Source organism: Lactuca saligna, chromosome 5, assembly GCF_052625555.1.
Source record: "Lactuca saligna cultivar CGN05327 chromosome 5, ASM5262555v1, whole genome shotgun sequence".
NCBI lineage: Eukaryota > Viridiplantae > Streptophyta > Magnoliopsida > Asterales > Asteraceae > Lactuca > Lactuca saligna.
In genome coordinates, this window is record NC_136421.1 from 116,636,955 (window position 1) to 116,649,228 (window position 12,274).

At 39.7% G+C, this 12,274-nt stretch overlaps 1 protein-coding gene across 1 annotated transcript; it reads left to right on the forward strand.

Annotated features, from left to right (window-relative positions):
• Positions 1 to 844: 844 nt before the first annotated feature.
• On the forward strand, positions 845 to 2,574 carry LOC145045636 (uncharacterized). Its single transcript, XM_078993962.1, has 3 exons — positions 845 to 853; positions 1,699 to 1,932; positions 2,011 to 2,574. The coding sequence occupies exons 1-3, from the start codon at positions 845 to 847 to the stop codon at positions 2,572 to 2,574; spliced, it is 807 nt and encodes a 268-aa protein (XP_078850088.1).
• Positions 2,575 to 12,274: the final 9,700 nt, after the last annotated feature.

A 12,274-nucleotide genomic window follows, 5' to 3' on the forward strand; every position in this document is an offset into this window, starting at 1 on the left:
GTATATGGCGTTTTGATCGCTGACGGTGGTCATTGGTGGCCAAGGGTCACCGCTGCTATGCCATTAATTGTCCTCTGCCACCTGTGAGGCTGATTTGGTTATGTTTGTGTGCTCAAATCGCATCAGTGAGCGTGTTTATGGGTTTTTACAGTTAAAAATCAAAGATACCGCCACCACCACCACTTCAAGGTGGTGGCTGCCACCCATTTCATTTTTCTGCAACCATTGGCCGCCACCAGTCACCGTGGGTGGTGACTGTGGGTGTGTGTACTCTATATGGGAGGTCATTTATGCACTTTTTGGACAAGAACCATCTCCACCACCATTAGAAATGGTGGTCGTCGCCATCCCGCCGCCATGAGCCGCCATGACCACGACTACCCAGGGTGGTAATGGGTGGTGCTTGGCATAGTGAAACCTAATTGGCCCAAGTGCTTGATCTGGGCTTGATGAATGGCTATTGGGCTAAAAACCCTAATTTTTGGGCTTGCTGATTTGGGTCTATTGGGACCCGCATTTGGACTAGTGGACTGAAGATAAAACCCATGACAGTTTTATTATATTGTTTATTAGTGGAATAACGGACTTAATGGGTTAAGACCTTAATGGGTTAAGTAAGAAATACTTAACCATAATCATCATTTTATGTGAAAACCCTAATTTTACTTGGGCCTTGTGATTGGGCCTTCCTATTGGGTTTTAGTATTTGGGTCATTGATGGGCCATCCAAGAGCAGTCATGTGTGCTAAAATATTTAGATGGGCTTTAGGGTAAGGCCCATATAAGGGTTTAGGTCCAATTTGGAAAATTGGGCCATGATGGGCCTAATGGAGTCAAGTGATATATGGACGAGGTTGGTGGACCATGTTTAGACTTAATATTGTGAAGGTTGGTCTTAGATCCTAATGGGGTTATTTGTGGTTTTGGCTTAGTGATAGAAGCCGGAGTGTAGCAGCAGCATTTGTAGGATCTGTTCGCCACCCGATGTGAGTCTTCTCACTATAATTATCTGTGTTATAATTTGTGTATGACCGGAGGGTCTTAGTATATTAGTGACCAGAGGGTTTCAGTACATATAGACCGGAGGGTCTTAGTATACTATCGACCGGAGGGTTTTATTTGTTTTTTATGTGTTATGTGTTATCGTGCATAATGTCTTTGTGACTTTTTTTGTTATGGTAATATGTGTATATATTGATCTTATGTGTTTATTAGAGTACTGCGACATCCTGCATTATGTCTACGTGAATTATGTTGTGTATTTATTATGAGCTTATAGAGTTAGGACCAGAGGGTCCACAAAGTTAGGACCGGAGGGTCCACAGAATTAGGACCGGAGGGTCCATTAGAGTTGTGGGACTGGAGGGTCCCACTAAGACACATTGGCCGGAGGGTCTACAAAGTTATAGCCTTGAGTGGCTAATGTGTATTTGTGGTATTTTGGGGAACTCACTAAGCTTCATGCTTACCATGTTGTGTGTTATGTGTTTCAGGTGTTTCTCAGGATCACGGGTAGGCGATGGTTTGATTGTACCCATGAGATAAAGAGTTATCTTTTGGAGGATCCTAGATTATTAATTTAACTATGATGGAATTGTGTTTTGCTAATTGATTATTGGGATTTTTTTTGTGGAATGTATTATGAGAATTTTTGTAGTTTAACATGATTTTTTATTTTTATTTTTTGAAAAATCACAGTGTTACATCTGGGTTGATGCCATCGCATGTGCTTGCTATGCTAAGAAGCGATTCCTTCTCAACAAGAGATTCACCTTAACCCCATACGAGATCTTAAACAATAGAAAGCCCAACATAAAATTTTTCCATGTGTTCGGTTCCAGATGTTTCAACTTTAACTCCAAGGAGAACCGAAACAAGTTTGACATCAAAGCAGATGAAGGGATATTTCTTGGGTATTTACTGACCTCAAAGGCATATAGGGTTCTAAAGAAATGAACCAAGCATCTCGAAGAAACCTACTATGTTACCTTTGATGACAATTATGTTAAGAAACTTCAATTAACCGACAAAACTACAATAGAAATCTTCCCTGAAACTGGTCTAATCTCAACTCCAATTTCCAACTTGTTTGAAGAATTCACAAGGTTATTTGATGAACCAGAAAAGGCCATCAATTCGGAGGAAAATGCAGCCGACAACAAAGTTGATCATCTGAAGACAATCATCGATGAAGCTATACATGTTGCTGAAACCGATCCTCTTGTAGCAGCCGAGAGTCAACCCTCTATTTCAAACACAGCAGAACAGCATGTCGAGGGAGCACATCCAACTCCAAATAACAAAGCTCAAGTCAAGGGGGAGCATCCAGCAGCAGGGGAAAATCCATCTCCAACCGAAAGGGAGCATCCCACTCTAACTGAGGGAGAAATACCTGAACCTGACGTTGGATATATTTCGCTATTTGAGGGAGAGAATAACAATACAAATGACGAAGATGATAAATCAGAACTCAAAGAAGAGGTCAATGCAGAATTGGATCCAGCTTATGATCCGAATTATCCTCCCTTGATTAAATGGACAAAGGATCACCCCAAAACACAGATCATTGGTTAATCATCAGAAAGAGTTCTTACTCATTCTCAAATGAAAGCAAAGCAGACTGCATTATTTTCTCAAGTCGAATTTTGCATGTTTAATTCATTTGTCTCTAAAATCGAACCAAAGATGGTCCATACTGCACTTGATCATACCGATTGGGTACAGACAATGCAAGATGAACTGCATAAGTTCGAAAGAAATTGTGCTTGGAGATGGATTCCCACTCCTAAGGATGCTTCTATGGTCGGATTAAAATGGGTATTCAGGAACAAGATGGATAAAGAGGGCAACATCATTCGGAACAAGGCTCGACTAGTGGAAAAGGGATACTTCCAAGAAGAGGGAATAGACTATGAAGAGACGTTCGCTCCAGTAGCTAGATTAGAATCAGTGAGAATATTTCTCACCTATGCTGCTCATTAAAACATCGAAGTCTTTCAAATGGATGTGAAGTGCGCCTTCTTAAATGGAGAAATGGAAGAGACAGTGTACGTAGAACAGCCACCTGGTTTCGTAAATGAAAAGTATCCTAATCACTGCTATGTTCTAAATAAAGCGGTGTATGGTCTAAGGAAAGGACCGAGAGCATTGTATGAAACCTTAACTCGTTTCCTTAATATGTCTAAGTTTAAACAAGGTTCAGTTGACCCAACCTTCTTTATGTAAGAAAGACGGCGAACATTTGATGGTTGTTTAAATCTATGTCAATGACATCATCTTCGGCTCTACGAATCCTAGCCTAACAACAGAATTCAGGAAGTTGATGGAGACTAAATTTGAAATGAGCGTTATGGGTTCGATTAACTTTTTTCTTGGACTGAACATTAGATAGGGACCAGAAGGTATATCTATAAATCAGGAGGCTTACACCAAGAACTTGCTAACAAAATTTGGAATGAAGGGAGATTCAAAAGTGAAGGTTCCTATGGCGTTTGGCACGAAATTGATGCCATCTCTGGATAAACCAGCTGCAGACATGACACTCTATCGTCAAATGATAGGATCTCTCATGTATCTGACGGCTAGTAGACCAGATATAATGTTCTCAGTCTGCTATTGTGCCAGATTTCAAGCTAATCCAAGAGAACCTCATATGATAGCCGTGAAGAACATCTTTCGTTATCTGAAGCGAACATCATCTCTCGGTCTCTGGTATCCAGCAAATTTCGGTTTCTTTGTTCAAGCATTTTTAGATGCAGATCTTGGTGGATGCGGATTGGACCGAAAGATCACAACGGGAGGATGCCAATTCCTTGATGGCGAACTTGTCAGCTGGCAGTCAAAGAAGCAGACATGTGTGTCACTTTCAACAGACGAGGCTGAATATATTGCAGCTGCATCATGTACATTGCAAGTGGTATGGATACAAAGTTAGCTAAGAGATTATGGTTTAATTATGAAGAAAATTCCGCTTTACTGTGATTCTGAATGTGCGATAAGGATATGTCATAATCCAGTTCAGCACTCCAAGACCAAACACATTGCACTGAGATACGACTTCATCAAAGACCATGTTGAAGATGGAAATGTGGAAGTTCACTGTGTTCGATCATTAGATTAGCTATCCGATATATTCACTAAGGCGTTGCCTGAAACGAGTTTTCATAGACTACATGGCTTAGGTATGATAGAAGCAGAATCCGTATCGAAACACCTTTCGTCTATGTAAAAGGTTAGCTAAGTGTAATAGAACGTGGCTCGGTCTATTTTAGTTTCATGAAAATTAAGGAACCAAAATGAACCGAATGCTCGGTCTATTTCGGCTCCATAATTTTAAGAAACCGATATAAGCCGAACGCTCGGTCTATTTCAGCTTCATACTTTTCAGGAACCAATATTTGTTGAACGCGCGGTCTATCTCACTTTAAAATCTCTAAAGGTCAGTTTCGGTTGTATAATCTGTTCACAATTTTTTTCCTCTTATTTATTTTAAATTTTATTATGTTTTTTTTTTATTTTTTTATTAATTATTTTAACAAAAAACAAAAATATATTTTTTTATTAATTATTTTAAATAAATATTCCTTTTTTTTTTTGCTTTTTGTGTGGTTTCTTTATTTTTTCATAGGTATCTAAGATATAGAAGGTTCATGCTCTTAAAACAAGAGAATGTATGAAATTTCTCATTATACAACCAGTTAGGTGTCCCTAGAAGCATGTTGTTGCATGTAGACCAAAGCCTCAAAGACTCTGAGTAAGGCCTTAATGATTCGATCTGTACCTATCGTTTCTACCCAATCAGGCCAAATTTTCTCACGTCACGAGCTACCTTACTCTTCTCAAAGTAGTTGAGAGTATACTGCTTTGTCAATCTTTAACAATAGAGGTACTTTTGGTTCTTTAACTACCTAATCAATATTCTTCATCTACTTTCGGTTCACAAACGTAACCCTTGAGATTCTCGGTTTTTACCACTGAGGTTTATGGTTACCCACAATCTGTGTTGATGATCTTAGCTGTGTATACCACGTGTTGAGTGAGACCCACAATTCAATACCAATAAGAATTAACGGTGAATCTTCAAATTCAAGATTTAACTTGTTACCGGTTGAAATCTCTTTTTCTTTTTTATGCGAGATCTTTATGAAATTGTCTAATACCAATGCATTTCTTCCTAAAAGGTCCAGTTTTTTTATTTATTTTATTTTTTTATTTTTGAGATTTCAATTCGTAACCAGTTATACACATATCTCACCTACTTGTTCACCTACTTGTTCGATTGACCTATGTGTCGTGCAAGTAGAAAATTCAGTCTATGAGGCATTGTGTGGATGCGAATTTGAACCACTTTAACAGATAAGGATAAAAATAGGCGCGTGAATTTGAAACGGCTCTTAGCCACACGCGTGATGATGTTTATATGGGGAAACCAAGCTGTCAAATCCTGCTTTTTCAAGTGACGGTTCAGAGATCGTGTAATCATAACAGAAGATTCTATCTCTCTCATGGCAATGGTATATAAATGGTTTCTCACAACCATTTTCATTTCTTACATTCTTCACCATCTCTCGAATATAACAGGCAATTCTCAACTGTTCATCTTCTTTAATTAAACAATGGCAGATTCATCTTCTCACAATGACCAATCTGCTTCATCTTCCATACTGGTGATCAATCCTAACCAGAACTTGATCATTGATCTGAATCAATTTTTGTACGACGACTCAGCTCTTTGGCATGTTCTATGAGATGGGCTATACTGAGGTTCTTGTTTCTTTTACGAAGTTCAAGAAGTCATGTCTACCACCCCAATGGAATGGGTTATTAACTCTACTTTACAAGGGTTTGGGTGAAAGAGTAGCAGTGACAGATGGTTCCAACAGGTGCTTCATGACCATTCTGGCCTTAATCTAGACTATGGGTCATTGTTTTGGTCTCTACTGGTGCAAAGCCTCAGTTCTTTGACCAAGCAATCAGCGATTTCTTGTGGAAGATTCTGGATGCTTGTTACGCAAAGAGCCATCTCTTCACTAAAAATTATGGTGATGGAGGATGTTTTGTTATCCTCTGTGGCCACGTTTCACACCTAGGTGATTATCGCCGATGAATCCAGATACACTCATGTTGGCTCCATCCTTGAGACAATGTCTCGCTGTGCTCCACTCAATAGCACAATTATGGAAGCTAATCGCAAACTCAATCCTATTGGTCCTCGCCAATTAGGGTCTGAGATGAAGGGAACTTTGCAAGCTGTGGAAAAACCTTCTAAATGTGGTAAGAAGAAGGAAGAAAAGCCTGCTGATCTAGGAATGGATGCGTCTTCAAAAGTTGACAGATTAATGAAGGGTGATAAGGGGGGATCCAAAAAGAGGAAATCAGAGAAAGGGGGATCTTCAGCTCATCCTAAGAAAATTAAAAAGATGGAGAGAAGGTCTACATCGGTTGATGATGAAGAAGAAGCTCATCTTGAGGACTCACCAAGAGGAGACACACCTCCTAGATCTCCAACTCCAACTAATGATCTCCATACCAAGGTACCTACTCCACCTGATTCATCACCAAAAGTTACTATTTCAGAATCGGTTGCTCTAATAACTCCAATTTCTACAACGCAACCGATTTCTTCACCAATCCCACCACCACCTGTTCGCACTACTCCTATAATTACTACAACACCTATTAATACCTCAACCATAATCGATCTACCGGTGAATGTCAATGTATCTGATACGGGGGAATTTACTGGTATTGAACCTCCTGTTACTACTAAACCTATTACACCTACTGCTTCGTATAACTCTAATCCGATTATTGGAGGTGATGATATTGAGTATGACTCGACTTACTATAGTCCTTACCGGCTCCCGACTGAAGATGATGATGCTTCCCTGTTACTAAGGACCAACTTGATAGTGCTCATGGTAGGCTAGAAAAGCTGCTTGAGTGTTATTAGAAACCTATTGCATTATCCTGAAAGCCTTCATGGATACAACTTTGGAGCAATATGCCCAATCCATGGATAAGTGCTCAACTGCTATGGATGATTCTACTTCCCAGTGTAAACAAGCTACTAAGGATGTTAAGGATTTTATTCAAGAATCTAAACTTTTCTTAGAGTCGCTTCAGGGTCATGCCAACTCCAATGCTACCACAGTTAATGTTTCGGTTGACTCTCTAACCCACTTGCTTCAAGGAGAACAAGCAAAATTTGAAGCAGTTCGAGCTGATCTTCAAACCGAGAATAAATCTCATATTTCCTCTATTGACTCTCGGTTAGAGAAAATCAAGGCTGATTTAGCCGTTGAACGACATCTGAGAGATGAACATGCCAGTTATAGTAGAAAAGCCAATGGTCGCTCCGCAAAAAGGGGAGAAGGTGTGCAAGTTATAGTAGAAAAGCCTTCATGTCAACCTCCTGTTCAACCGAAAGTTGTGATCCAACCTGAACCGATGGGTAATGAAGCTTTGGGTTGTAATGTTAAAGAAAAGAAGGGTCCATCCAATGATGAGAGTGATGAAGACCAGAAAACAATAATCGACATACTCAAAAGAAATCAAAGAGATCAAGAGTTAAATGAGACTTAGAGGATTGTGAAGGAAGAAGAGGAGAAGGAAAGGAAGAGGAATGCAGAGCATGGTGCTCTTGGATGTAAAATGTCCTTTTTCCCACATTGACTAGGGAAAAGATGATAAAAGAGGCGATTGAATTCCCAAGTGTTTTCTGGTTGGAACCAGTGGCTTCATTTAATATTGAAAAAACGAAGGATTCTTAATTCGATATGCCTATAACGAGGAAGCCGTTCGTTTTTCACTGCATTGATTTTACTGCTGAAGCGCCTTCGCCTCATCCTTAGATTGATCGAGAGCTTATAGATTTTTATCTGCAGTTCGGTCAACCTCAGTACTTGACGTCGAGTTCCGAGAAGATCATGTCAGTCAAAGTGCTGAAGCCTACACCTACGGGGAAGTTTGTCAATGTTCGATTCAGAGTTACTCAAGGTTTAGACAACTCAGTCTCTTTAATTTCCCTTGCAGATCTCCCAAACTTGAATCCTCATGATTGGATTTTGTTATACAACATTTTGCTTACAAATTCAAAGGAGTATGAATCGATCCTGAATCATTTAAAGAGGATGTTGGGGTTGTATATTTACGTAGTGGCTAAGATGGATCAAGAGATTGCCACTGTCATGAACAAGAAACCGATTGTGAAGCCAACTCCGAAACCGAGAGATGTGAATAAAATGACAACGGGTCAAATTGATCCTACGCATCTAACGATCATGTTCACAAGAGCCGAACATAGCAGATTTTATTTGCTCTTGTGGATAAGCATCTGTTCTCAACCGATTGCTTGGAGCACATCATCAACATTATTCATGGGTGCAAGAAGAACAGTGAGTCTGATAAGAAGAACTTCACAGACATGCTTTAGTGGTATATTACATTTCTTCACACTCTTCTAGCCATTATATCGAAGCTGTTCAAAACTGTTAAGAAGTCTTCAGTTGCTCAACTGAACTAAGCTTTTGGTTCGATGGATGCAAAGGGGGAGATTGTAGGATAAATATGTTGCGTCATGGGCTTTGTTTGTATTTACCGGATTGGGCCTGTCCATCCGTGTTTTGTTAGGGTTATGTAGTATATATAGTGAATGCATGTATGGATTAGAAATGTTCTAGAGACTATTACTTTTGTAACACCCCGATTATTTTATAATAAATAAACTAAATAAATAAATGAATCTTAGGATGAGAAATATATTTTATATTATTTTGTTCGAGCCCTAAATCTATAGTAATTAATAGATGTTAGTTACGGGAGTGAATTGTAGTAAATTTTGGAATGTTAGGGGTTTAGTGTAAATTTTGGAGCCACTTTGTAAAGATTTCCGAGGGCAAGGACTAAAGTGTAACTTTTGGAGTTAATTTGAAAACAAAATAGTGAGGAGGGGTTAAAGTTAGATTTTTGGATTGAAGTTTGGATGGACATGAGTTTAGACACGGTACCACCCTTCCATCCCGTCATCCTCATGTGTGCAGCCTCCATATATAACTCATGCCATATTAACCCTAACCCAAATTCATAAATCAACTATCAGACCCTTCCTCTTCTCCTCCCAACCGCCATCACCAAAGAACCTTCGGAGCAGCCACCTAGTCCCACCGCTGGCAAGACGAAGAGACTCAAGGGATTAAGAACTCGTTTGTGGGTATGTTTTTATTTGCGTTTGGGTGGCTGCCTTATCCTACGTCCATCGCTATGGCACTGAGGAGCAGCGGTGTTGCTGTTTAGTACCGCCACCTCCATCGTTTCCGGGTGGCATTGACTTTTGCATTGCCATCAATAGAAACCGAGCAAAGGACCCTCTTTTGTTGCCGTTCGTTGCTACCATTGTTGCGCCGCTACCGTCGATGGTGGACTCTCATCGTCACCTTCCGCTGCTAGTCGTTGATGCTGCCGTTCTAGTGGCCATCATGTTCCAGCCACGACTTCTCGTCGTCGCCAATGCAGCCCTCATGTCGCTCCGATTGTTGCTTAGCGTCCCAAGGGACGACCATGCTTGTATTTCACAAGGTTGCGAGTGCGTTGCTGCTTCAAGTTCGAGTGAAGTGTGGTCGTTTGGTCTAGCCAGAAATCAAGAGCGAGCACCGCCACCACCGGCCACCATAAGGTGTGTTGGGTATATGGTGTTGCGTCTTGGGGTCGTCTCTTAGCCCTATCTTGTATCCGGTATGGGCCTGTCCATCCGTGATTTGTTTGTTAGGGTTTGAGTATTAATAGATGCTTGCATGCATCTTTTTATATAGTTTTTGGAGTACATTTCTGTGTTTTTTTGAAGATATCTTTTGTAACCCTAGAATCCTCTACAACGGAAGTTCTTTATCGAGCTCTGCTGAGGATTGAGTAATCTAATCATTCGACTCATTCAGATCCATACTTGTGTTTTATCTCATTGTTTTTACGTTCATTATTTCCCTGTTACAAAGATCTAATCGATCAAAGAGTTTTTATAACTCAACAATTGGTATCAGAGCAGGAGGCTGTGTAATTCATATTATTCCGCATTAACTGATATTTATTGAGCCGTCACTTCATAATTGACGTATCTCATTACTTATTCGTTTTTCCCTAATATTATATATTACAAGTCTGATCTTTCAAACAGGTTAAACGACCAAGCATGGACGATTCTTAATCTAATCCTATCAACATCTCAAACAGTATTGGATCAACAACAAAGATTCCTATTCTTTACGCTCAAGATTACGAAGTTTGGGCGCATCACTTTGAAGACTACATCATCGGATCTGAAGACAATGGGTATCTTATATGGGAAGCTATTGTGTCAGGACCATTCGCTCACTCAGGAACATCTAGAATCATTAAAATTCAGAAAGAGTATAATGATCTGTTAAAAGATGTTGCTCAAGACGAAAAGGAAATGTTTCAGTGCAACATTAAAGCATTGAGACTGATCCGATTCGCTCTTCAATATGATACATTTAGGTTGGTGAGTTCCTGCAGTACCGCTAAGGAAATCTAGGATAGGCTGCGAGAGCTATATTCCATAGATGAAGATTTGGAGCATTCTATTCAGACCTTGCTTTTGTCTGAGTTTGGTGAATTTAAGCAGAATTCTGATGAAACTGTTACTCAGATGTTCAATCGCTTCAATCATCTTCTTAGCAAGATAATCAAACATGATATACAAAGGAAGCTGATTGAACAGAAAGTCACCTTTTTGAATGGCCTAAGATCTGAATGGAGAGCTGTTGTGTCTACAGTCAAAGCTCACGAGTAGTTCAAGTCTTACTCGCTGGCAAAGCTGGTGGGAATTTTGAAATCCCAAGAAAAGATTCTTATGCAAGAGAAGAATGTGGTCTCAAGTTTGGGGTCCTTGGCCCTCCTATCTAAAAGCAAAAATGTGGTAGAAGATGAAGATCTGAACCTAGAAGACTATGATCTTACTTCTGAAGATTATGCAATGATGGTGTCTAATCCGAAGAGGTTCATCAAGAATAGATTCCCTACCAATAAGAACTGAAACTGGCAGGGAAGCTGTAGTTCCGAAAAGGTTAGGCAGGAGCCAAAGACAGAGGAACCAAAGAAAGAGGCGAAAGTTGAAGAAGATTCAGGTGTGAATTGCTACTATTGTGGAGGAAAGAACCACTATGCCAAAGACTACGTTCTAAAGAAAATGGAAGAGAAGGATGAGGAAAAAGATGAAGAGGCCTTGTTGATGAAAAAGCTGGAAGAGATCAAGACAAAGAAAGCTACTGCTAAGCCTTCAATGAATGCTTTAATTGTGCAGGGTTCGGCAGTGGATGATGAGTTCGGTGGCGTGCAGGTCTGGTTATTCGACTCAGAGGATGATGAGGTCAGGAAACCATCTCATGGAGAGGCATACGTTGCAACAGGTGAAGAAAGAGGTGGGAAGTGTTTGATGGTGATAGATGTATCTGAAATGAGGGGATACAATACGGATGGTGGGAATGATGACTCCAAGGAGCGAGAGGACGTATGCTTCACAGCAAAACCTCTCAGCGTGCAGATCAATGAGTTAGATGAATTGATCAAGAAGGTACAATCCGCTTTTGTTTCATTTAAAGTCCCACAAAATTCGTATTAAAAAGAATTAAAAACCTTAAATTCAAGAATCTCAAATCTAGATAGTAGTTTAACTCAAACACGGGTCACCAATTCTAACCTAACTGACCAAATAAGCAGGGTGTCTTCAAAGAGTGAAGAACGGAGGATGTGGATAGAGCTGAAGGAATCGGAGCTGATTAAATCCAAAGATGAAAACATTTATTTGCAAAGAGACAATTTAAAACTTTTGAAACATAGAAATGTTTTTTGTTTAATTGCTAAACGTCTTTATGCTAACGTCACTCAACTTCATCTGAACTGTGAAATAGGGCAGAAAATTCATCGCATGATTTTTCCCTTCCTTGAGTTTAAGGAGGATGAAATCGATGTTGAAGCATATAACTGCGAAAGTGTTGTGTCGTCTGATGATGTGAATCCCACTTACATGTATGGTCTGGACAAAATAGAATCTTTCATAAAGTCCAAGGACCATAAGGACATGCTGAAAAATCTTTTGGATGAAAACGATAAGCTGAAACTAAGGACCAAACCATACAAAAATTTGACTCATTGAATGCCAATTTAAGTTCAGAAAATATAATTGATGTTAAAAACGCATCTGAACTTAATGAGGATGATGATATGAGTGTAATTTCTGTAGAAGTTGAAGTCGACTGTTCTG